Source organism: Salmo salar, chromosome 05 (assembly GCF_965601325.2).
Source record: "Salmo salar chromosome 05, fSalSal1, whole genome shotgun sequence".
Lineage (NCBI taxonomy): Eukaryota > Metazoa > Chordata > Actinopteri > Salmoniformes > Salmonidae > Salmo > Salmo salar.
Genome location: NC_138295.1, coordinates 14,314,764 through 14,342,313, shown reverse-complemented (window position 1 = coordinate 14,342,313; position 27,550 = coordinate 14,314,764). Strand labels below are relative to the sequence as shown.

The 27,550-nt window shown below is 45.0% G+C and overlaps 1 protein-coding gene across 2 annotated transcripts in view; it reads left to right on the top strand.

Annotated features, from left to right (window-relative positions):
- Positions 1–27,550, top strand: part of LOC106604287 (transcription factor COE1) — a 108,286-nt gene that overhangs the window by 60,611 nt on the left and 20,125 nt on the right. For both annotated transcript variants that reach the window (XM_045717922.1, XM_045717920.2), the window contains exons 9-11: positions 745–875; positions 1,269–1,395; positions 24,220–24,308. In XM_045717922.1, the coding sequence (XP_045573878.1) occupies positions 745–875; positions 1,269–1,395; positions 24,220–24,308 (347 nt within the window). The remainder of the gene's footprint in view (positions 1–744; positions 876–1,268; positions 1,396–24,219; positions 24,309–27,550) is intronic.

Below are 27,550 nucleotides of genomic sequence, written 5' to 3'. Positions count from 1 at the left end.
TTATGTAAATAAGGTATTTCTGTTTTTATTTATTTTAAATTTGCAAAACAAATCAAAAAATCTGTTTTCACAATGAGCAACAAACACAACAGATGGCAGAGAGGAGGACCCCAAATATGAACCCTATCACATGGATTCATGTTTCACTATATGGTTGACATATACACACACACACACCCACACACACACACACACACACACACACACACACACACACACACACACACACACACACACACACACACACACACACCATCAGTGTCTATGAAAAGACTTGCAGGATGAAGAGGGGGCGAGATGAAGAGAGTGAGAGGCAGATGAAGGAGGGGGGAGAGAGGAGGGTGAAGAAAGAGAGGAGAGAGACGGGGAAAAGTCATTCTGTAGTAAAGTGGATTACCCTGCTTTGGAGAATGACATCATGTTTGACAAGCTGAGGCTCTGTAAAGTAGAGGAGATTAAGCCTTTATTTATTTTTAATTCCACTGCTGTTCTTTTCTCCAATCTGATCCAGTAATGTAAAGCCTGTAATTATAATATCCAGGGGTCAGTATTACGCCTCACAGCAGACCTGCTTATGAATTGGAGAATTTAGTTGTTCTCTTCATACAATCAGAATGGAGAAACTGTACTGTACCTTGTATTCCTGATTCTGCATTAAAACTAAATTTCTGATCTCTCTCTCCCCCCTCCCCTACACTCTCCCTCCCTCCCTCCACCCCCTCCCTCCCCCTATTCCCCCCACAGCCACCCCCTGTATCAAGGCGATCAGCCCCAGTGAGGGCTGGACTACAGGCGGGGCCACAGTCATTATCATTGGAGAAAACTTCTTTGATGGACTCCAGGTCATATTTGGTACCATGCTAGTCTGGAGTGAGGTCAGTAGCACATTTATCAGTGTGTGTGTGTGTGTGTGTGTGTGTGTGTGTGTGTGTGTGTGTGTGTGTGTGTGTGTGTGTGTGTGTGTGTGTGTGTGTGTGTGTGTATGACTGTGTGTGTGACTGTGTGTAACCGACAGAGAATCAAACAAAAAACAGTGAGTCCGTGGTGCTCAAGACTGCCTTAGCCCTCTGAGCTAAAGCCAAGGTAATCTGGATGTTTTCTGGGCATTTATAAACTACATCCGACCTTACATGTCAACTGAACATTTTCTATGGCTCTTGTAAGTCTTTATACGTCTTTCACTTTGAAATAGAACATGTTATGGGGTCTGTAAGGACAAGTACATATGTAACAATAAAACCTTTTTTGTCCCCTGTCCCCCTCTGTAGCTGATCACAGCCCACGCCATCCGGGTGCAGACTCCCCCCAGACACATCCCCGGGGTCGTAGAGGTCACGCTGTCATACAAGTCGAAACAGTTCTGCAAGGGCACACCTGGATGCTACATATACACAGGTTAATACACCTTAATTTATCACACCTGGATGCTACATATACACAGGTAAATACACCTTAATTTATCACACCTGGATGCTACATATACACAGGTAAATACACCTTAATTTATCACACCTGGATGCTACATATACACAGGTTAATACACCTTAATTTAACACACCTGGATGCTACATATACACAGGTAAATACACCTTAATTTATCACACCTGGATGCTACATATACACAGGTTAATACACCTTAATTTATCACACCTGGATGCTACATATACACAGGTTAATACACCTTAATTTAACACACCTGGATGCTACATATACACAGGTTAATACACCTTAATTTAACACACCTGGATGCTACATATACACAGGTTAATACACCTTAATTTAACACACCTGGATGCTACATATACACAGGTTAATACACCTTAATTTAACACACCTGGATGCTACATATACACAGGGAAAAACAGAGGGAGGGGGGAGGGGGGAGAGAGGAGTGAACAAAGAGGAGAGAGGAGAGGAGTGGGGAGAGAGGGCAGAGATGGGATTGGGGAGAGGGAGAGGAGAGGAGGGTAGAAAGGACTAGGGGATTACCATGGTCAGCCATCTTGGTCTCCTGGGTTGTGGTTGGCTCCAGTCTGGGTCCAGTTGCCAGTGGTAATCATAGAGAACTGGCATGGTGTGGTTTGACTGCTGGCAAAGGAAATGGCATGTAGACATACAAACACTTCCACACACACACACATATATACGCATATGCAGAAATCACACAAACACAGATTCACACACAGACACACACACACACACACACACAGACACACACACACACACACACACACACACACACACACACACACACACACACACACACACACACACACACACACACACACACACACACACACACACACACACACACACACACACTGGGGACAGCTGGTATCACTAATCAACTTGTGTTGGGGAGAGGAAACGAGGAGACCTAATTAAGTCAACACACCCAATACTGCTGCCAATATTGGAATACACACACACACTCTCTCACACACACACACACACACACGCACACACACACACACACACACACACACACGCACACACGCACACACACACACACACACACACACACACACACACACACACACACACACACACACACACATGCACAGGGCAGAATGGCTAGAGAAAAGGAAACTGTGTGTATTTACACATCCCTATTCACATGTAAAGCTGTTTTTATGGCATATTCTGGACATCCTGCTTCTCTCTCTCTCTCTCTCTCTCTTATACAAGTTCATTTCCATGTATCACCATTCATCAACAAGGCTTCAAGCCCTTCCTCAGGCAGAGTTGTAATCCTGTCTGTTAGGGGCTGTAAAGAGCTGTGAGGTGCTGACAGGCTTCTGGCTGTAGATTGGGTTTGTGTCCCAAATGGCACCATATTCCCTATATAGTGAACTACTTTTGACCAGAGCCCTACGGGTCCTGATTAAAGGTAGTCCTCTATATAGGTAATAGGATGCCCTTTGGGACCCATTTTGGAGGTGCATGATGACGAACATCTCTTCTCGCTCAGAAGTGAATCCTCTCCACTTCAGAATGCAGCCCCCACCGCTTAGCAACCTCTTAGCAACCGCTTATCACTACTGATATTATAAGACCCTGCTGCTGGAGCATATAAAAAATGGAATAAAATTGTATTGGTCACATGGACATATTTTGCAGATGTTATCGCAGGCGCAGGGAGCTGCTTATTTTTCTAGCTCCAACAGTGCAATAATAACTAACAATAAAAAACAGTAACACAAACCCCAAAAATATTAAAAGAAGGAAATTACGAAATATCAGAACGAGTAATGTCAGAGTTCGGAATATAAATATATATACACTGAGTGTACAAAACATTAGGAACACCTGCCTTGTCCACAACATAGACTGACCAGGTGAATCCAGGTGAAAGCTATGATCACTTATTGATGTGACCTGTTAAATCCACTTCAACCAGTGTAGATGAAGGGGTGGAGACAGGTTAAAGAAGGATGTTTTAACCTTGAGACAATTGAGACATGGATTGTGTATGTGCCATTCAGAGGGTGAAAGGGCAAGACACAATATTTAAGTGCCTATGAACTGGTATGGTAGTAGTAGCCAGGCGCACCGGTTTGAGTGTGTCAACAACTGCAACACTGCTGGATTTTTCATGCCTAACAGTTTCCCGTGTGTATCAAGAGTGGTCCACCACTCGAAGGACATCCAGCCAACTTGACACAACTGTAGGAAGCATTGGAGTCAACATGGGTCAGCATCCCTGTGGAACGCTTTAAACACCTTGTAGAGTCCATGTCCTGCTGAGTTGAGGCTGTTCTGAGGGCAAAAGCAGGCGGTGTAACTCAACATTAACTTCTCTAGGGCAGGCGGGACGAATTCGTCCCACCTACGTAACAGCCAGTGGAATCCTGTGGCGCGTTATTCAAATAGCTTAGAAATGCTATTACTTCAATTTCGCAAACATATGACTATTTTACACCATTTTAAAGACAAGACTCTCGTTAATCTAACCACACTGTCCGTTTTCAAAAAGGCTTTACAACGAAAGCAAAACATTAGATTATGTCAGCAGAGTACCCAGCCAGAAATAATCTGACACCCATTTTTCAAGCTAGCATATAATGTCACATAAACCCAAACCACAGCTAAATGCAGCACTAACCTTTGATGATCTTCATCAGATGACAATCTTAGGACATTATGTTATACAATACATGCATGTTTTGTTCAATCAAATTCATATTTATATCAAAAAACAGCTTTTTACATTAGCATGTGATGTTCAGAACTAGCATACCCACCGAAAACTTCCGGTGAATTTACTAAATTACTCATGATAAACATTGACAAAATACATAACAATTATTTTAAGAATTATAGATACAGAACTCCTTTATGCAAACGCTATGTCAGATTTTAAAATAGCTTTTCGGCAAAAGCACATTTTGCAATATTCTGAGTACATAGCTTGGCCATCACAGGCTAGCTAATTTGACACCCACCAAGTTTGGGGCTTACTAAACTCAGAATTACTATTAGAAAAATTTGATTACCTTTGCTGTTCTTCGTCAGAATGCACTCCGAGGACTTCTACTTCAACAACAAATGTTGTTTTGGTTCCAAATAATCCATAGTTATATCCAAATACCTCCGTTTTGTTCGTGCGTTCAGGTCACTATCCGAAGAGTAACGCGCGAGCGCATTTTGTGACAAAAAATGTCAAAATATTCCATTACTGTACTTAGAAGCATGTCAAACGCTGTTTAAAATCCATTTTTATGCTATTTTTCTCATAAAATAGCGATAATATTCCAACCGGGAAACGTTGTATTCATTCAAAGGCTGAAAGAAAAAAATTGAGAAGTCTTGTGAATGCGCATCTCAGTTTCACTGTCCCCAGGCTCACCACTTACAAACTCTGCTGCTGTACTTTGCCCAGAGACAGCATACACCCCATTCCACTTTCTGGCGGCTTTAGAGAGCCAATGGAAGCCTTAGAAAGTGTCACGTTACAGCACAGATGCTGTAATGTCGATAGAGATGCAACAGAAGGACAACAAATTGTCAGACAGGGCACTTCCTGTATGGAATCTTCTCAGGTTTTGGCCTGCCATATGAGTTCTGTTATACTCACAGACACCATTCAAACAGTTTTAGAAACTTTAGAGTGTTTTCTATCCAAATCTACTAATTATATGCATATTCTAGTTTCTGGGCAGGATTAGTAACCAGATTAAATCGGGTACGTTTTTTATCCGGCCGTGAAAATACTGCCCCCTATCCCAAAGAAGTTAAGACATGAAGGTCAGTCAATCCACAACTTTTTACTGGTACTTTATATGTATATATTGATGTGTATAGACAGTATGTCAATTTAAATGGTGTGTACAGTAGTTATATAGGATGAACCTTGACTAGAATATAGTATATTCATACGAAGTGGGTAAAACACAACATAATTCAAGTGATCTGTGTTCAATGACTATGTACATAGGGCAGCAGTCTCTAAGGTGCAAGGTAGAGTACCGGGTGGTACCCGGCTAGTAACAGTGACTAAGTTCAGGGCAGGGTACTGGGCGGAGGCCAGCTAGTGGTGACTATTTAACAGTGGCCTGGAGATAGAAGCTGCTTATCAGTATCTCAGTCCCAGCTTTGACGCGGTTACAGATGGTGCAATTGCCATACCAGGCGGTGATACAGCCTGACAGGATGCTCTCATTGGTGCATCTGTAGAGGTCTGTGAGGGACTTAGGGGCCAAGCTGAATTTCTTCAGCCTCCTGAGGTTGACGACGTTGTTGTGCCTTCTTCACCACACTGTCTGTGTGAAGGGACCATTTCAGGTTGTCTTTGATGTGCACGCCAAGGAACTTGAAGCTTTTCACCTTCTCCACTGCGGCCTGTCAATGCAGATGGGGATGTGCCCTCTCTGCTGTCTTCTGAAGTTCACGATCAGCTCCTTTGTTTTGTTGATGTTGAAGGAGAGATTATTTTCCTGGCACAACTCTGCCAGGGCCCTCACCTCCTCCCTATAGGCTGTCTCTTTGTTGTTAATCAAGTTTACCACTGTTGTGTCGTCTGCAAACTTGATGATTGAATTGGAGACGTGCATGGCCACCGCAATGATGGGTGAACAGGGAGTCCAGGAGGGAGCTGAGCACTCACCCTTGTGGGGCCTCGTGTTAAGGGTCAGCGTGGCGCAGGTGTTGTTGCCTACCTTCACTAACCTGGGGTCGGCCCATCAGGATGTTCAGGACCCAGTTGCACAAAGAGGGATTCAGACCCAGAGCCCTGATCTTAGTGATAAGCTTGGAGGGCACTATGGTGTTGAATGCTGAGCTGTAGTCAATAAACAGCATTCTTACATAGGTATTCCTCTTGTCCAGATGGGGTAGAGTGCAGTGCCGTGGCGATAACGTCATCCGTGATCTGTTGGGGCGGTAAGCAAACTGAAGTGGGTCTATTGTGTCAGGTAATGTGGAGGTGATAGGATCCTTAACTAGCCACTCAAAGCACTTCATGATGACAGAAGTCAGTGCTACGGGGCGATAGTCATTTAGTTCAGTTACCTTCGCTTTCTTGGGTAGAAGAACAATGGTGGACATGTTGAAGCATGTGGGGAGAATAGACTGGGATAGGGAGAGATTGAATTTGTCCGTAAACACTCCAGCAAGCTGGTCTGCGCATGCTCTGAGGACGTGGCTTGGGGTGGCCTCTGGCTCACCAGTCTTGCGAGGGTTAACACATTTAAATGTCTTACTCACGTCTGCCACGGAGAACGAGAACTCACAGACCTTGTGAGTGGCGGTGGCCCGCGTCGGAGGCTCTGTGTTATCCTCGAAGCAGGGACACGCACATTTACACACACACACACACACACAAACAAAAACCAATACTCTCTCTCTCCTCTCTCCTCCCTCTTTCTCTCCTCTCTCTCTCTCTGACATTAAGTGTAGTATGTCTGGGCCCAGTACTGATTAGGTATGTGTGAAGCATCAGTCAGCAGTCAGCAGTCCGCAGTCATCAGTCAGCAGGGCTGGGGATGCTGTTAGGACAGGACAGGGACAGGAGAAGACTAAAGTACAGCAACAGAATATTAACAAGCTGAAAGACTAACTGTGTCCCAAATGGCTCCCTATTCCCTATTCCCTATGTAAAGTCCATAGGACCTGGTCAAAAGTAGTGCACTACATGTGCCATTTAACTGCCATTCTATCTGACTAGTATTCCACAGGGGGGTGGAGAGAGCAAGACGTTGTTTGTCATTTTTATATCTGGCGGAACTGTGAAATGAAAGGACTTCAATCTGTACCTGTATTACTGGCATTAGCATCAATGTGTAGCATATAGTAGATGGACCTTAGAAGCACACACACAAATACACACACACACAAATACACACACACACAATCTCTTTGTCTCTGTCTCTCTCTCTCTCTGTCAATTCAATTCAATTTCAATTTAAGGGGCTTTATTGGCATGGGAAACATATGTTAATATTGCCAAATAAAATGAAGTAGATTATAAACAACAGTGAAATAAACAGTAAAAAGGTACTGTAAACATTGCACTTTCAAAAGTTCTAAAATAATGAATTCATTACAAATGTCATATTATGTGCAAATAGTTAAAGTACAAAATGGAAAATAAATAAAATTAAATATGTGTTGTATTTACAATGGTGTTTGTTCTTCACTGGATGCCCTTTTCTTGAGGCAACAGGTCACACATCTTGCTGCTGTGATGGCACACTGTGGTATTTCACCCAGTAGATATGGGAGTTTATCAAAATTGGGTTTGTTTTCAAATTATTTGTGGATCTTTGTAATCTGAGGGAAATATGTGTCACTAATATGGTCATACAATGGGCAGAAGGTTAGGAAGTGCAGCTCAGTTTCCACCTCATTTTGTGGGCAGTGTGCACATAGCCTGTCTTCTCTTGAGAGCCAGGTCTGCCTACGGCGGCCTTTCTCAATAGCAAGACTATGGTCACGGAGTCTGTACATAGTCAAAGCTTTGCTTAAGTTTGGGTCAGTCACAGTGGCCATGTATTCTGCCACAGTGTAGTCTCTAAGGCCAAATAGCATTTTAGTTTGCTCTGTTTTTTTGTTAATTCTTTCCAATGTGTCATATAGTTACAATACCAGTCAAAAGTTTGGACACACCTACTCATTCAAGGGGTTTTCTTTATTTTGACTATTTTATACATTGTAGAATAATAGTGAAGACTTCAAAACTATGAAATAACCGATATAGAATCACGTCGTAAGCAAAAAAACTTTTTTTTTACAATAGCAAGTCTATTTCCACCAGTCTAATGTCCAACGCTTGTGTTTCATGGCCCAAGCAAGTCTCTTCTTCTTATTGGTGTCCTTTAGTAGTGGTTTCTTTGCAGCAATTCAACCATGAAGGCCTGATTCACACAGTCTCCTCTGAACAGTTGATGTTGAGATGTGTCTGTTACTTGAACTCTGTGAAGCATTTATTTGGGCTTAAATCTGAGGCTGGTAACTCTAATGAACTTATCCTCTGCAGCAGAGGTAACTCTGGGTCTTCCTTTCCTGTGGCGGTCCTCATGAGAGCCAGTTTCACCATAGCGCTTGATGGTTTTTGCGACTACACTTGAAGAAACTTTCACAGTTCTTGAAATATTCCATATTGACTGACCTTTTTGTCTTAAAGTAGTGATGGACTGTCATTTCTCTTTACTTTTTTGAACTGTTCTTGCCATAATATGGACTTGGTCTTTTACCAAATAGGGCTATTTTCTGTATACCCCTACCTAGTCACAACACAAATGATTGACTCAATAGAAGGAAAGAAATTCCACAAGGTAACTTTTAACAAGGCACACCTGTTAATTAAAATGCATTCCAGGTGATTACCTCATTAAGCTGGTTGAGAGAATGACAAGAGTGTGCAAAGCTGTCATCAAGGCAAAGGGTGGCTACTCTAAAAAATCTCAAATATAAAATACATTTTGATTTGTTTAACACTTCTTTGGTTACTGCATCCTTCCATATGTATTATTTCATAGTTTTGATGTTTTCACTATTTTTCTACAATGTCGAAAATAATACAAATAAAGACAAGTCCTTGAATGAGTAGGTGTGTCCAAACTCTTGACTGGTACAGTATATTTTTGTTTTCTCATGATTTGGTTGGGTCTAATTGTGTTGCTGTCCTGTTTGTATTTGTGAACAGAGCCCCAGAACCAGCTTCCTTAGGGGACTCTTCTCCAGGTTCATCTCTCTGTAGGTGATGGCTTTGTTATGGAAGGTTTGGGAATCGCTTCCTTTTAGGTGGTTGTAGAATTTAACAGCTCTTTTCTGGATTTTGATAATTAGCGGGTATCGGCTGTATTCTGCTCAGCATGCATTATTTGGTGTTTTATGTTGTACACAGAGGATGTTTTTGCAGAATTCTGCATGCAGAGTCTCAATTTGGTGTTTGTCCCATTTTGTGAATTCTTGGTTGGTGAGCAGAGCCCAGACCTCACAACCATAAAGAGCAATGGGTTCTATAACTGATTCAGGTATTTTTAGGCAGATCCTAATTGGTATGTTAAATTTTATGTTCCTTTTGATGGCATAGAAGGCCCTTGCCTTGTCTCTCAGATCGTTCAAAGCTTTGTGGAAGTTACCTGTGGCGCTGATGTTTAGGCCGAGGTATGTATAGTTTTTTGTGTGCTCTAGGGCAATGGTGTATAGATGGAATTTGTATTGGTGGTCCTGGCAACTGGACCTTTTTTGGAACACCGTTATTTTTGTCTTACTGAGATTTATTGTCAGGGCCCAGGTCTGACAGAATCTGTGCAGAAGATCTAGGTGCTGCTGTAGGGCCTCCTTGATTGGGGGCAGAAGCACCAGATCATCAGCAAACAGTAGACATTTGACTTAGGATTCTATGTGGTGAGGCTTGGTGTTGCAGACTGTTCTAGTGTGGGGCTTAAGCTGCATCCCAGTCTCACCCCACGGCCCTGTGGAAAGAAATGTGTGTGTTTTTTGCCAATTTTAACCACACACTTGTTTGTATATATGGATTTTATAATGGAATTTGTTTTTCCCCCAACACCACTTTCTATCAGTTTGTATAGCAAACCCTCATGCCAAATTGAGTCAGAAGCCTTTTGAAATCAACAAAGCATGAGAAGACTTTGCCTTTGTTTTGGTTTGTTTGTTTGTCAATTAGGGTGTGCAGGGGGAATACGTGGTCTGTTGTACGGCAATTTGGAAAAAAGCCAATTTGACATTTGCTCAGTATATTGTTTTCACTGAGGAAATGTACGAGTCTGCTGTTAATGATAATGCAGAGGATTTTCCCAAGGTTGCTGATGATGCATATCCCACAGTAGTTATCGGGGTCAATCTTTTGTGGATTGGGGTGATCAGTCCTTGGTTCCAAATATTGGGGATGATGACAGAGCTAAAGATGATGTTAAAGAGTTTAACTATAGCCAAAAAGGGTTTGTATTTTGTCTTGTAGTTCATTCAATGTAATTGGAGAATCCAGTGGGTTCTGGTGGTCTTTAATAGTAGATTCTAAGATTTGTATTTGATCATGTATATGCTTTTGCTGTTTGTTCTTTGTTATACAGCCAAAAAGATTGGAGAAGTGGTTTATCCATACATCTCCGTTTTGGATAGATTACTCTTCCTGTTGTTGTTTGTTTAGTGTTTTCCAATTGTCCCAGAAGTGGTCTGTCTCTCTCTCTCTCTCTCTCTCTCTCTCTCTCTCTCTCTCTCTCTCTCTCTCTCTCTCTCTCTCTCTCTCTCTCTCTCTCTCACACACACACACACACACACACACACACACACACACACACACACACACACACACACACACACACACACACACACACACACACACACACACACACACACACACACACACACACACACACACACACAAATACACACACACCAATACAATAACAGTAGAGTGCAGTAGCGAGGATGTCTATTGCTCTCTCTAATTCAGTCCTTTATTGAGCTGCTGTTGATTAAAACTCTAGTAGAGATGGGGAGCATGCACATGCCTCTTTCTCACACACCTCCACTCAGTTTACTCTCAGATACAGTACCTACAGCCAGTCACATTTTCTTTACAACCTCCATATTAAGGGGATATTCAAATTAGATGTAGGGTTTAAGCCCTCTCTCCTCCTTCCTGCTAAATGGAATGGTAGGAAGGAATTGGAATGTACAGATGGTGGAATGCCTCATTCTAATCTACCCTAAAGATCAGTATTTGATTTATGTTGATTATAGGATTTTTCATTTGCGCTTTCATGATGGGCCTAGTAATTTTACTGTAATCTTAAATCCTAGATTAGTTGAACTTTTGGTATTATCATAGTGAAATGTCATATTTACGTACATTAATTGGTAAAATTCTCAAATAAAATAGGCAGGCTTTCCTGTATAAAAAACAAGTGATATTTTATCAGTCTGAATTTCCTGCTGTACATTTTTTTATCCTCTTGACAAGTGATGTGTAATTTAGCCTGTCTGATCCTCCCAATAAACACAATCACCAGTTCATGGAGTAATTGATCAAAATTAGATAGGGAGGGAAAGAGAGAGGGAGGGAGGAGGGAGAATGCCTTATGAAGGAATTGAGAGAGGGACAGAGAGAGACCGAGGGAGAGAGGGGGGAATAAAGAATGACGCAAAAATAATAAGCATGGGAAAACCAAGCAGGACAGAATGAGAGTGGAGGGGAGGGGGTCAATCACAGACTGAGAGAGAGAAAGAGAGAGGGGGGGTCAATCACACAGAGAGAGAGAGAGAGAGAGAGAGAGAGAGAGAGAGAATGAGAGAGAGAGCAGGGGTAAGATTATCAGAGGTGAAGGAACAAATGTTCATACAGGAGGTTAAGTGTTCTTGTTCGTGATTCATACTACAGGGAGATAGATTACTGTCTGTCTGACCTCTCATCCATCCTCCTCCTCCTCCCCTCATTCCCTCATCCTCGTCTTCTCCTCCTCCCCTCCTCCTCCTCCCCTCATTCCCTCATCCTCCTCCCCTCCTCCTTCTCTTCCCCTCCTCCCATCATCCTCCTCCTATCCTTCCCCCCTTCCCCTTCCTCTTCTCCTCCTCCCCTCCTCCAGCTCTCCTCCGTCCCTCCCTAACTCATATACATCTCCTACCCTCTAGTCCTGTGGATGGTGGTGTGACTTTATGAAACTCCCATGAGTATTGATCCTGATGATGGAGCTGATCGAGGTGATTGGGAGGTCAATCCCTACAGTTGCTGATTATAAAGTTCATGATGTATTAATGTAGGTATGTTTTACTGGTTAGGATTTGGTAGTTTTGTGATGTGATTTATTTATGATTCACTTTATGATTCACTTTATCTCTATCTTGCCCTCTCTCTCGCTCTTTTTCACACGCATACACACGCACACGCACACACACACACACACACACACACACACACACACACACACACACACACACACACACACACACACACACACACACACACACACACACACACACACACACACACACACCAGTCTGCTCATTATGGTGCACACTTGTCACCATCATTAAGCATACCTGCGCATCATCAGACTCACCTGGACTCCATCACCTCCCTGATTACCTGTCCTTTATATGTCACTCCCTTTGGTTCCTTCCCCAGGCGTTATTGTTTCTGTTCCAGTGTCATGTCTGTGCGTTGTTCATGTTTTATTGTTTGGTATTATGTTAACTTGCTTCCCGACTCTCAGCGCACACGTTACAATACGTAAAGACAAGATTAAATCAAGAAAAGTTTGATGCGTGACAATATTAACCTATCACTTGTGAATGATACATTATTACTTGTGAATGATATATTAACACTTGTGAATACTAATTTGTTCTTAACTGACTTGCCTATATAAATAATAGTTAAATATATATATATATACACTGCTCAAAAAAATAAAGGGAACACTTAAACAACACAATGTAACTCCAAGTCAATCACACTTCTGTGAAATCAAACTGTCCACTTAGGAAGCAACACTGATTGACAATACATTTCACATGCTGTTGTGCAAATGGAATAGACAACAGGTGGAAATTATAGGCAATTAGCAAGACACCCCCAATAAAGGAGTGGTTCTGCAGGTGGTGACCACAGACCACTTCTCAGTTCCTATGCTTCCTGGCTGATGTTTTGGTCACTTTTGAATGCTGGCGGTGCTTTCACTCTAGTGGTAGCATGAGACGGAGTCTACAACCCACACAAGTGGCTCAGGTAGTGCAGCTCATCCAGGATGGCACATCAATGCGAGCTGTGGCAAGAAGGTTTGCTGTGTCTGTCAGCGTAGTGTCCAGAGCATGGAGGCGCTACCAGGAGACAGGCCAGTACATCAGGAGACGTGGAGGAGGCCGTAGGAGGGCAACAACCCAGCAGCAGGACCGCTACCTCCGCCTTTGTGCAAGGAGGAGCAGGAGGAGCACTGCCAGAGCCCTGCAAAATGACCTCCAGCAGGCCACAAATGTGCATGTGTCTGCTCAAACGGTCAGAAACAGACTCCATGAGGGTGGTATGAGGGCCCGACGTCCACAGGTGGGGGTTGTGCTTACAGCCCAACACCGTGCAGGACGTTTGGCATTTGCCAGAGAACACCAAGATTGGCAAATTCGCCACTGGCGCCCTGTGCTCTTCACAGATGAAAGCAGGTTCACACTGAGCACATGTGACAGACGTGACAGAGTCTGGAGACGCCGTGGAGAACGTTCTGCAGCCTGCAACCTCCTCCAGCATGACCGTTTTGGCGGTGGGTCAGTCATGGTGTGGGGTGGCATTTCTTTGGGGGGCTGCACCGCCCTCCATGTGCTCGCCAGTGGTAACCTGACTGCCATTAGGTACCGAGATGAGATCCTCAGACCCCTTGTGAGACCATATGCTGGTGTGGTTGGCCCTGGGTTCCTCCTAATGCAAGACAATGCTAGACCTCATGTGGCTGGAGTGTGTCAGCAGTTCCTGCAAGAGGAAGGCATTGATGCTATGGACTGGCCCGCCCGTTCCCCAGACCTGAATTCAATTGAGCACATCTGGGACATCATGTCTCGCTCCATCCACCAACGCCACGTTGCACCACAGACTGTCCAGGAGTTGGCGGATGCTTTAGTCCAGGTCTGGGAGGAGATCCCTCAGGAGACCATCCGCCACCTCATCAAGAGCATGCCCAGGCGTTGTAGGGAGGTCATACAGGCACGTGGAGGCCACACACACTACTGAGCCTCATTTTGACTTGTTTTAAGGACATTACATTAAGTTGGATCAGCCTGTAGTGTGGTTTTCCACTTTAATTTTGAGTGTGACTCCAAATCCAGACCTCCATGGGTTGATAAATTGGATTTCCATTGATTATTTTTGTGTGATTTTGTTGTCAGCACATTCAACTATGTAAAGAAAAAAGTATTTAATAAGATTATTTCTTTCATTCAGATCTAGGAGGTGTTGTTTAAGTGTTCCCTTTGTTTTTTTGAGCAGTGTATATATATATATATATATATATATATATTATCACTTGTGAATGATATGGTATCACTTGTGAATGATATGGTATCAGTTGTGAATAGTACATTATCATGTGAATAATACATTATCACTTGTGAATAGTACATTATCACTTGTGAATGATGCCCAGTTAAAGGCAAACAGTGAATTATTTCTTTTTGTGACTTTTTCTAATCATAGTGGCACACCTCATGTAGCCTAGCCCATAGGCGTATATGTTTTGATAAGGTTTGTATCACAACTAAAGTGGCCAAATAACTTCTTAAAATAAAGCACAGTAAACCACTTTACAATGGGTATAGAGCCTAACTGTGTGCATTGCTGCTGCACTTATAATGTGAAGAAACAGCCTATCAATGTGAAGGTAAATGTTCTCATCTGTTGCATCAGGCTAATTGCTTAAACAGTTATTTTGTTGCTAAGGTTGTATTAATTTGGGATGTAGCGCATCCCACAACTGTCCCAGACTGTGTTTGGAATATTTATTTTGCGCACAGAATATAATAGGTCAACTTTTGTAATATGGGGGATAGTAGATTGACATAGGCTAGTGGTTTTGCTGTTCGGTAGGCCTACTCATCTGTTGGCTGACGAAAAGTAAACGTGGACAGTTCATCCAATATCTTAAATATGCGCATTGGAATTGGAGGACGTGCGCATTTGCGTCCCTGATGTGTCTGTCTTCTCTTGTAGCCTTTCACGGAGAGCCATGTGAGTGAGGCGTGCTTCGGCACGCAACCGGGAGAAGGGAATTATAATTATTATACTCAGCCCAAAGGCACAACAGCCACTGGCCGCAAAAGGCATGGATTTGTTTAGGGGGCATTACAGTCACACAAAGGGGATGCAGCCGGGAAATTCAAGGCATTAAGTGCTTGTCAAAGTGTGAATGAGAGACTGATGGAGTGTGTACAGCCTGCACAAAAAAACAAAGCAGAGCTCATGCCTTTCAAGCTACTTTTTTCAAATCATCATTAGAGTGGCATCATGCAGCTTTAGAATGTATTAAAAATCAAAACATACAGCCCAACATTTGTATCACAACTAAAGTTGCATAAATAACTCTAAATGAAGCATACAAGAGGACCTGTTTCTTTGTTAACCGCTCAACACAGAACAGCCGCATGTGCGCACTCCTTGAAATTGTTTGGAGAAAACATACTTTCTATTTTATTCAGCTATGTTCAACTGTATTCTTCATACTATAAAATCATATAAAATAATGCCCCGTAATTCTAAGCAAATCTTGTCTGCTAAATGAACTAGTGTAGCCCACAGCCATATGGCATAGCCAGATCAGGGCCTAACATTTACATTTTACATTTAGACATTTAGCAGACGCTCTTATCCAGAGCGACTTACAGTTAGTGCATACATTTTAAGATTGCTAGATGAAACAACCACATTTTACAGGCATATGAAGTACATTTTTCCTCAATAACGCAGCTATCAGTAGAGTCGGAGCTAGAAGGGGTTGGTCAAGTGCAAGTGCAAGTGCTGGTTAAGTGTTATTTTTTATATATTTTTGGGGGGTAGGGGGGTCATAATGAGGAGGAGGATTATTTAAGATACTGAGGTAGGGTTTCAGATGTTTTCGGAAGATGGGTAGGGACTCTGCTGTCCTAGCTTCAGGGGATAGATGGTTCCACCTTTGGCGTGCCAGGACAGAGAAGAGCTTGGGCTGGGCTGAACGGGAGCTGCCCTCCCGTAGGGGTGGGAGGGCCAAGAGACATGAGGTGGCAGAACGGGTTGGTTCCTCTTGCTGTTCCATAGGTAAGCACCGTAGTCTTGTAGTGGATGCGAGCTTGTAGTGGATGCGAGCTTCAACTGGAAGCCGGTGGAGTGTGCGAAAGAGCGAGGTGACATAAGGAAACTTGGGAAGGTTGAAAACCAGGCAGGCTGCTGCTTTGTGGATAAGTGGCAGGTGTTTGATGGTACAACCAGGGAGCCCAGCCATCAGCGAGTTGCAGTAGTCCTGACAGGAGAGGACAAGTGCCTGGATTAGGACCTGCGCTGCTTCCTGTGCGAGGCAGGGTCATACTCTACAGATGTTGTAGAGCATGAACCTGGAGGATCGGGTCACTGCGTTGATGTTTGCAAAGAATGACAGGGTGTTGTCCAGGGTCACTCCAAGATTCTTTGCACTCTGGGAGGGCAACACTGTGGAGTTGTTAACCATGATGGAGAGGTCTTTGAGCAGGCAGGCCTTCGCTGGGATATAGAGCAGTTCCGTCTTGTCGAGGTTGAGCTTGAGGTGGTGGGCCAACATCCAAGTTGAGATATATGCCAGGCACGCAGAGATGCTTGTCACTACCTGGGTGTCAGAAAGGGGGAAGGAGAAAAGTAGTTGAGTGTCATCTGCATAGGAATGATAGGAGAGACCATGTGAACATATGACGGAGCCGAGTGAGAGGGCCTAGAACCAAGCCCTGGGAGACACCAGTAGTGAGAGTATGTGGTGCAGACAAAGATTCTCTCCACGTCACCTGGTAGGAGCGGCCTGCCAGGTAAGATGCAATCCAAATGTGTGCATACCCTGAGACCAGCCCAGCCCTGAAAGAGTGGAGAGGAGGATCTGATGGTTCACTGTGTCAAAGGCAGCAGATAGATCTAGGAGGATGAGAACAGAGGAGAGAGAGTCAGCTTTGGCAGTGTGGAGAGCCTCCGTGATACAGAGAAGAGCAGTCTCGGTTGAGTGACCGAGACCATCTTGAAGCCTTACTGGTTAGGTTCAAGAAGATCGTTCTGAGAGAGATAACGAGATAGTTGATCAGAGAGAGCACGCTCAAGTGTTTTGAAAAGAAAAGAAAGAAGGGATACAGGTCTATAGTTTTTGACATCAGATGAGTCGAGTGTTGCTTTCTTGAGGAGGGGAGCAACTCGGGTCGTTTTGAAGTGAGAGGGAACTCAGCCAGTCGTCAGGGATGAGTTGATGAGGAATGGGAGAAGGTCCCCAGAGATGGTCTGGAGGAGGGAATGGAGTCGAGCGGGCAGGTTGTCGGGTGGCCAGACCTCACTAGTCACAGGATGTTATCTGGAGAGAGAGGGGAGAAAGAGGTCAGGGCATAGGGTAGTTATCTGTGAGTGAAACCAGTGGAATCAATAGGCTGAGTGAATGAGTAGCAGACGTCGTCAACCAAAGTGGTTGACAAAGTAGTCCGAGAGAGGGAGGAGGGAGGGGAAGGGGGTGGAGGATTATTAATGAGGGAAGAGAAGGTGGAAAAGAGTTTCCTATGATTAGAGGCAGAAGCTTGACATTTAGAGTGATAGAAAGTGGCTTTAGCAGCAGATACAGAGAAGGTAGAGAAGAGGGAGAGAAAGGATGATAGATCCTCCGGATGTTTAGTTTTCCTCCAATTTTGCTCAGCTGCCCGCAGCCCTGTTCTTTAAGCTCGCAGTGAGTCACTCAGCCACGGAGCAGGAGGGGAGGGCCGAACCGGCTGGGAGGAAAGGGAACAGTCCGAGTCATAGGATGCACAAAGGGAGGAGAGTAGGGTTGAAGAGGCAGAATCAGGAGACAGGAGGGAGAAGAATTTAGGAGAAGAGAGAGATGATAGTATGGAAGAGGAGAGAGTAGTGGGAGAGAGAGAGAGCGAAGATTGCGATGGTGCATGACCATCTGGGTAGGGACTGGGTGGTTAGGGTTGGGATTAATGGGAGACAGAAAAGGAAACAAAGTAGTGATCAGAGACCTGGAGGAGGGTTGCAGTGAGATTAGTAGGCGAGCAGCCTCTTGTAAAGATGAGGTCAAGCGTATTGCCTACCTTGTAGTTTGAGGGGATCGGGAAAGGGTGAGGTCAAAAGAGGCAAGGAGGGGAAAGAGCGAGTTGGAAAGAAATGAATCGAATGCAGATGTCGGGAGGTTGAAGTTGCCAGGTGTGAAGAGTGGTGAGCCATCATCAGGAAATTAGCTTATCAAGGTGTCATGCTCATTGAGGAACTCTCCAAGGGCACCTTGTGGGCGATAGATTACAATAATGTTAAGCTTGAGTGGACAAGTGACAGTGACAGCATGGAATTAATTGAGATGGACAGGTAACAGAGGGAGAAAAGAGAAAATCTCCACTTAGGAGAAATGAGTAAACCTGTGCCACCACGTGACAACCAGATGATCTTGGACTATGAGAGAAAACATAGTCAGATGAAGAAAGAGGAGCTGGAGTAGCAGTGTTCTCTGGGCTGATCCATGTCTCCGTCAGGGCCAAAAAGTCAAGGGACTGAAAGGCAACATAGGCTGAGATGAACTCTGCGTTCTTGACCGCAGATCGGCAGTTCCAAAGGCACCACTTAAAGTAGATGGCCCAAGCTAGCAAAACGAATGTACTAGATCAGATAAAGACTAAAAAATTATACTTATCACTCCTGGAGATATCAGGAGTCCTCTAGCTATTGAATGAACATAAGAACAACTCAGAATATTGTCCATGTTCACCCACTGCTGCGTGGCCAAACACAACTCCAACACCATCATTAAGTTTGCTGATGACACAACAGTGGTAAGCCTGATCACCGACAACGATGAGACGGCCTATAGGGAGGAGGTCAGAGAACTGGCAATGTGGTGCCAGGGCAACAACCTCTCCCTCAATGTGAGCAAAACAAAGGAGCTGATTGTGAACTACAGGAAAAGGCGGACAGAACAGGCCCCCATTAACATCAACAGGGCTGTGGTGTAGCGGGTCGAGAGTGTCAAGTTCTTTGGTGTCCACATCATCAACGAACTATCATGGTCCAAACATACCAAGAAAGTCGTGAAGAGGGCACGACAAAACCTTTTCCCCCTCAGGATACTGAAAATATTTGGCGTAGGTCCCCAGATCCTCAAAACTTTCTACAGCTGTACCATCGAGAGCATCCTGACCGGTTGCATCACCGCCTGGTGTGGCAACTGCTCGATATCTGACTGTAAGGCGCTACAGAGTGTAGTGCGAATGGCCCAGTACATCACTGGGGCCAAGCTTCTTGCCATCCAGGACCTATGTAATAGGCGGTGTCAGAGGAAAGCCCAGAAAATTGTCAGACTCCAGTCACCCAAATTATAGACTGTTCTCTGCTACCGCACAGCAAGCGGTACCGGAGCACCAAGTCTAGGACCAAAAGGCTCCTCAACAGCTTCTACCCCCAAGCCATTAGACTGCTGAACAATTCATAAAAATCACCACCGGACAATTTACATTGACCCCCCCCCCCCCCCTACACTGCTGCTACTCCCTGTTTATTTGTTACCTATGCATAGTCACTTCGCCCCCACCTACATGTACAGATTACCTCAACTAGCCTGTACCCCTGCACACTGACTCGGTACCGGTGCCCCCTGTATATAGCCTCGTTATTGTCATTCTTATTGTGCTACTTTTTATTATTACTTTTTATTTTAGCCTACTTGGTAAATATTTTCTTCTTCTTGAACTGCACTGTTTGTTAAGGGCTTGTAAGTAAGCATTTCACGGTAAGGTCTACACTTGTTGTGTTCGGCGCATGTGGCAAATAAAGTTTGATTTGATTTGATGCTATTTTGTTCTTCTGTAGGAAAATGCCGTCGGGGGTACGTCAAATGAAAATGTGATTCACATTTTTTTCTCCACATTTTCTAACAGTCCATTTAGTAAGGCCCGCGTCCATAGAGACACATACCAGCTCTACTGGTAGTACTGCTACTACCAGCAGTACTACACCTGCACCTGTCGTCGACACAATTTATTCTGCTTCCACGAGCACATCCAATGCTATCATCAGTAATTCTACATTTGTTGTTAGCCCAGCTAGCATGGACACTGACAGTTATGAATCTGATGCAGCCGAAGAGCTACTGCCGCCTTACCTGGGAAAGCAACGAACAACAGACAGGGACGTTGGACCATAGAAAAAGCAAAAACATGATGAGAACTACATTGACTTGGTGTTCACTTATATTGAGAGTAGTGCCTTTCCTCAGCCAATGTGTGTTATGTGTGCAAAAGTACTATCTCACAACTCGATGAAACCTTCACTCTTTCGCAGACATTTAGAAACAAAACATGCCAATTTGAAAAATAAGCCACAGGAGTTTTTTGAGCGAGAATTAAGACGATTTTCAAGTAGTAAGACATGTATAAAAGCAACAGATATCATTAATAAGAAGGTACTAGAAGCGACATATATGGTGAGCTACCAAGTGGCTAGAACAGGCAAGCCACATACTATTGTGAAGGACTTATTCATTCTTCCTGCTGCTGCAGATATGGCTGGGACAATACTGGGGGAAAAGGCCCAAAAATCTATACAGACAATGCCTTGATCAAACAACACTGTTTCACTATGCATCAGTGACATGGCAGGAGATGTTTTGAAACAATTACTGCTTCGCATACAAGACAGTGAATTCTATGCGTTACAGCTGGATGAGTCAACAGACGTGGCGGGCCTGGCCCAGCTCCTGGTATATGTCCGTTACGTTTATGGGGGGTCAATTAAGGAAGACATCCTCTTCTGCAAACCTCTGGAAACCAGGACAAGAGGAGAGGATATTTTTGAAGTACTGGACAGCTTTGTGACATCAAATTAACTTTGGTGGGCAAGATGTGTTGGTATCTCTAGTAATGGTGCAAAAGCCATGACAGGGAAACATAGTGGAGTGGTAACGCTCATCCACTCAGTTGCTCCCAACGCCACTTGGGTCCACTACAGCATCCACCGAGAGGCTGTTGCTGCCAAGCGAATGCCTGACAGCTTGAAAGACGTTTTGGACACTACAGTGAGAATGGACAAGGCCCCTGAACTCTCGTGTATTTTCTGCACTGTGCAATGATATGGGTAGCGACTGGTTATCAAGGGGAAAAGTATTGACAAGTTTTTTGAATTGAGAGACAAGCTTAAAGTTTTCTTTACTGGCCATAATTTTCACTTGTCTGACCGCTTGCATGATGACGAGTTTCTCACACGACTGGCCTATCTGGGTGATGTTTTTTCTCACCTGAATGATCTGAATCTAGGATTACAGGGACTCGCTACAACTATATTCAATGTGCGGGACAAAATGTTGGTAGAGCATGGTGGTTGCAACGCCAGGGTTGTGGGTTCGATTCCCACGGGGAGCCAGTAGGGGGAAGAAAAAAAATATATAAATGAAATGAAATGTATGCATTCACTACTGTAAGTCGCTCTGAATAAGAGCGTCTGCTAAATATGTAAAATGTAAATGATTAAGAAGTTGGCGCTCTTCTCTGTCTGCATTATTAACAAGGACAACACACAGGTCTTTCCATCATTGTATAAGTTTTGTGTGCAAATGAACTCAAGTTTATGGACATTGTCAAATGTGATATAGCGAAGCACCTGAGTGATTAGGGTGCGAAATTACAAAGGTACTTTCCCGAAACGGATGACACAAACAACTGGATTCGTTATCCCTTTCATGTCCTGCCTCCAGTCCACTTACCGATATCTGAACAAGAGAGCCTCATCGAAATTGCAACAAGCGGTTCTGTGAAAATTTAATTTAATCAGAAGTCACTGCCAGATTTCTGGATTGGGCTGCGCTCAGAGTATCCTGCCTTGGAAAATCGCGCTGTTAAGACATGGATGCCCTTTGCAACCACGTACCTATGTGAGAGTGGATTCTCTGCCCTCGCTAGCATGAAAACTAAATACAGGCACAGACTGTGTGTGTTGAAAATGATTTAAGACTGAGTCTCTCTCCAATACGACCCAACATTGCAGAGTTATGTGCATCCTTTCAAGCACACCCTTCTCATTAACCTGTGGTGTTATTCACAATTTTCGATGAACAAATAAGGTTTTATATGTAAGATGGTAAATAAAGAGCAACATTATTGATTATTATTATATAAGTATTTGTGCCCTGTTCCTATAAGAGCTCTTTGTTACTTCCCACGAGCCAGGTTGTGACAAAAACTCACACTCATTGTTATGTTTAATAAATGTATCGTATAGTGTGTGTGTGTGTGTGTGTGCTAGGCTTACAATGATGACTAAAAGCAACTTTTGAGAGTGCGCTGACCCTGGTGCTAGAGGAGGTACGCAGCTGGAGGTTGAATGTTTGAAGGGGTACGAGACTATAAAAAGTTTGGGAACCACTGGTGTAGGCTATATTGCATGGATTTATTATATATATGTTTTATGTAGATGATCCAAAGGTCTGCATCAATGGCTGGTAGGCTGTGCTTGGAAGCCAGGAGATGCTAAATGTGTTTATGTTAATTAACGGTCAGTTACCGTGAGACCGGCAGTTATCACCGGCTGACGAAATGTCACGACCTCCACAGCCCTACGCAGGACTAATCCAGGTCTGAATCCTACTTAAGGCTTAAAGGGATCAGAGAAGACAAAATTGTGTCAACTGTTATTCCTCTGTAATAATTGAAGATGTGATCTTCTCATTGTTTTGGCGTGATTCATATATTTACCAGCTGCCTGTACTGACATTTCACTCTCTGACATAATCTCTTTCTCATCTCCCTCTTTTCTCAATCTATCTCTCCAGTCTCCCATTTGCCGTGGTCAACCTCTCTCTTCACTTATTTTTCCTTCTCTCTGTCCAAATCATTGTATTAAATGGAAACAGCAAAAAGAGAGGGAGAAGGGGAGGTAAAGAAAGAAAGAGAGGGAGAGAAAGAGAGATTGATATATATAGAGAGAAAGAGAGAATGATAGAGATTATCCACACTTCATTGTACATCTGTGCTGTGTGTTTTCTGTCTGGGGGTCTATCATAAAGAGCCTGGCAGGCTTACAGTAGCAGGACCACAGCTTGTACACTGCCTCTCCAGAGGTCTACTTGTTTCTGGGGGCCAGTGGGTCAAGCTGTCTCCTCAGATGGGATGCGAGCTGTGCTTACACCCCCAGGAAACACCCTGGCTGGGGCCTACGGGGCCAACAGACGGCAAGCAGAGAGAGACACACTCACAGAGACTGTTCACACACACACTTCATAAGGTTTTCTTCTCTGAGGACAATCAGCTGTTGGTCTGTTCTGTTTCTCCTGCGGCTGCTTTTATTGGTGGGTTTTCTACTGTATGAGTTTCCTCTGGCTAGAGAATAGAGGAATATAGAATAGAGAATAGAAGAATAGAGGAATAGAGGAACAGAGAATGGAAGAATAGAGGAATATAGAATAGAGGAATAGAGGAACAGAGAATTGAGGAATAGAGAATAGAGAAAAAGAGAATAGAGGATAGAGAAATAGAGGAATAGAGGAAATGAGAATAGAGAACAGAAGAATAGAGAAATAGAGAATAGAGAAATAGAGAATAGAGAAATAGAGAATATAGGAATAGAGAATAGAGGAATAGAAAAATAGAGAATAGAGAATAGAGGAACAGAGAATAGAGGAACAGAGTAGAGGAACAGAAAATAGAGGAATTGAGAATAGAGGAATAGAAGAACAGAGAATAGAAGAATAGAGAATATAGGAATAGAGAATAGAGGAATAGAGAATAGAGGAATAGAGAATAGAAGAAAAGGAGCATGAAAGAGAGAAAATAAGAGAGTGGGAGAGAGAGACTGCAAGGGATGGGAAAGAGAAATTGGGAGAACGGGAAAGTGGGAGAAAGGTTCAGAGGGATAATTCCAGTCTTGGTCTGCTCTGTTCATACTCTTATGTTTAAATATTCATGTTAAAGCTTAGCTTATTCAATTACCATCACTATGAGTTCTGTCAGTGTTCCCAGAGTGACATTACTATCTCTCTCTCCCTCTCCCTCTCTCCCTCTCCCTCTCTCCCGCTTCCTCTCTCCCGCTTCCTCTCTCCGCAGCGTTAAATGAGCCCACTATAGATTACGGCTTCCAGAGGTTACAGAAAGTCATCCCCAGACATCCAGGAGACCAGGAGAGACTACCTAAGGTCAGCACACACACACATACACACATTCACACCCATACACACACACACCCATACACACATGCACATACACACACACAAAGAAAGGAAGGAAGGAAGAGGAGCGGGAAGAGAGCAGGGGAAGGAGAGGGGGAGAGACAGAGTAAGGAAGTAGAGGGGGAGGAGGAGAAGGGGGAGGGGAGAGACAGAGTAAGGAAGTAGAGGGGGAGGAGGAGAAGGGGGAGGGGAGGGGAGAGAAAGAGTAAGGAAGTAGAGGGGGAGGAAGAGAAGGGGGAGGGGAGGGGAGGGGAGAGAAAGAGTAAGGAAGTAGAGGGGGAGGAGGAGAAGGGGAGGGGAGAGAAAGAGTAAGGAAGTAGAGGGGGAGGAGGAGAAGGGGGAGGGGAGGGGAGAGAAAGAGTAAGGAAGTAGAGGGGGAGGAGGAGAAGGGGGAGGGGAGGTATACAGGTGTCCATCATGGTTCAGTCAGTCAGCAGAGGAGTCAGTAGATCGAAGAACTGCCCAGCTGAGTGTTCTTACTGAAGCTTGATTGGTCGTCCAGCACTGAAAGACAGCAGGGGAGGGGAGAGAGAACAGGTGTAGGAGGTTAAGAGAGAAATCACCTCTCCCTCACTCTGGGTCATGTCTGGTAGTGAGGTCTGTGGAACAAATCAGCCCTCCTACCCTGAGATACTTGATACGTATGGCCCCTGATCTTCAGACTAACACCCCCCTGTATCTCCTCCCTTCCACTGTCTCTCAATCCCCCCTCTGTTTACCTCCTCTGTTTCCCCCCTCTGTTTCCCCCCTCTGTTTCCCTCCTTTGTTTCCCCCCTCTGTTTCCCTCCTTTGTTTCCCCCCTCTGTTTCCCCCCTCTGTTCCCCCCTCTGTTTCCCTCCTCTGTTTCCCCCCCTCTGTTCCCCCCTCTGTTTCCCCCCTCTGTTTACCTCCTCTGTTCCCCCCTCTGTTTCCCTCCTCTGTTTCCCTCCTCCCAGTCCCCCCTCTGTTTCCCCCCTCTGTTCCCCCCTCTGTTTCCCCCCTCTGTTTCCCTCCTTTGTTTCCCCCCTCTGTTTCCCCCCTCTGTTTCCCTCCTTTGTTTCCCCCCTCTGTTTCCCCCCTCTGTTTCCCCCCTCTGTTTCCCTACTCTGTTTCCCCCCTCTGTTTCCCCCCTCTGTTTCCCTCCTTTGTTTCCCCCCTCTGTTTCCCCCCTCTGTTTCCCTCCTTTGTTTCCCTACTCTGTTTCCCCCCTCTGTTTCCCTCCTTTGTTTCCCCCCTCTGTTTCCCCCCTCTGTTTCCCTCCTTTGTTTCCCTACTCTGTTTCCCTCCTTTGTTTCCCTACTCTGTTTCCCTACTCTGTTTCCCTCCTTTGTTTCCCCCCTCTGTTTCTCTCCTCTGTTTCCCCCTCTGTTTCCCTACTCTGTTTCCCCCCTCTGTTTCCCTCCTTTGTTTCCCCCCTCTGTTTCCCCCCTCTGTTTCCCTCCTTTGTTTCCCCCCTCTGTTTCCCCCCTCTGTTTCCCCCCTCTGTTTCCCTCCTTTGTTTCCCCCCTCTGTTTCCCCCCTCTGTTTCCCTCCTTTGTTTCCCCCCTCTGTTTCCCCCCTCTGTTTCCCTCCTTTGTTTCCCTACTCTGTTTCCCCCCTGTTTCCCCCTCTGTTTCTCTCCTTTGTTTCCCCCCTCTGTTTCCCCCCTCTGTTTCTCTCCTTTGTTTCCCCACTCTGTTTCCCCCCTCTGTTTCCCTCCTTTGTTTCCCTACTCTGTTTCCCCCCTCTGTTTCCCTCCTTTGTTTCCCTACTCTGTTTCCCCCCTCTGTTTCTCTCCTTTGTTTCCCTACTCTGTTTCCCCCCTCTGTTTCCCTCCTTTGTTTCCCTACTCTGTTTCCCTCCTTTGTTTCCCCCCTCTGTTTCCCTACTCTGTTTCCCCCCTCTGTTTCCCCCTTCTGTTTCCCTCCTCTGTTTCCCTACTCTGTTTCCCTCCTCTGTTTCCCTCCTCTGTTTCCCCCCCTCTGTTTCCCCCCTCTGTTTCCCCCCTCTGTTTCCCCCTCTGTTTCCCTACTCTGTTTCCCCCCTCTGTTTCCCCCCTCTGTTTCCCTCCTTTGTTTCCCCCCTCTGTTTCCCCCCTCTGTTCCCCCCTCTGTTTCCCTCCTCTGTTTCCCCCCTCTGTTCCCCCCTCTGTTTCCCCCCTCTGTTTACCTCCTCTGTTTCCCCCCTCTGTTCCCCCCTCTGTTTCCCTCCTCTGTTTCCCTCCTCCCAGTCCCCCCTCTGTTTCCCCCCTCTGTTCCCCCCTCTGTTTCCCCCCTCTGTTTCCCTCCTTTGTTTCCCCCCTCTGTTTCCCCCCTCTGTTTCCCCCCTCTGTTTCCCTCCTTTGTTTCCCCCCTCTGTTTCCCCCCTCTGTTTCCCCCCTCTGTTTCCCTCCTTTGTTTCCCTACTCTGTTTCCCCCCTCTGTTTCCCCCCTCTGTTTCCCTCCTTTGTTTCCCCCCTCTGTTTCCCCCCTCTGTTTCCCTACTCTGTTTCCCCCCTCTGTTTCCCTCCTTTGTTTCCCTATTCTGTTTCCCTACTCTGTTTCCCTCCTTTGTTTCCCCCCTCTGTTTCCCCCCTCTGTTTCTCTCCTTTGTTTCCCCCCTCTGTTTCCCCCCTCTGTTTCTCTCCTTTGTTTCCCTCCTCTGTTTCCCTACTCTGTTTCCCTCCTCTGTTTCCCCCCTCTGTTTCCCTCCTCTGTTTCCCCCCTCTGTTTCCCCCTTCTGTTTCCCCCCTCTGTTTCCCCCCTCTGTTTCCCCCTCTGTTTCCCTACTCTGTTTCCCCCCTCTGTTTCCCTCCTTTGTTTCCCCCCTCTGTTTCCCCCCTCTGTTTCCCTCCTTTGTTTCCCCCCTCTGTTTCCCCCCTCTGTTTCCCCCCTCTGTTTCCCTCCTTTGTTTCCCCCCTCTGTTTCCCCCCTCTGTTTCCCCCCTCTGTTTCCCTCCTTTGTTTCCCCCCTCTGTTTCCCCCCTCTGTTTCCCTCCTTTGTTTCCCTACTCTGTTTCCCCCCTCTGTTTCCCCCCTCTGTTTCTCTCCTTTGTTTCCCTACTCTGTTTCCCCCCTCTGTTTCCCTCCTTTGTTTCCCTACTCTGTTTCCCCCCTCTGTTTCCCTCCTTTGTTTCCCCCCTCTGTTTCCCTCCTCTGTTTCCCCCCTCTGTTTCCCTCCTTTGTTTCCCTACTCTGTTTCCCCCCTCTGTTTCTCTCCTTTGTTTCCCTACTCTGTTTCCCCCCTCTGTTTCCCTCCTTTGTTTCCCTACTC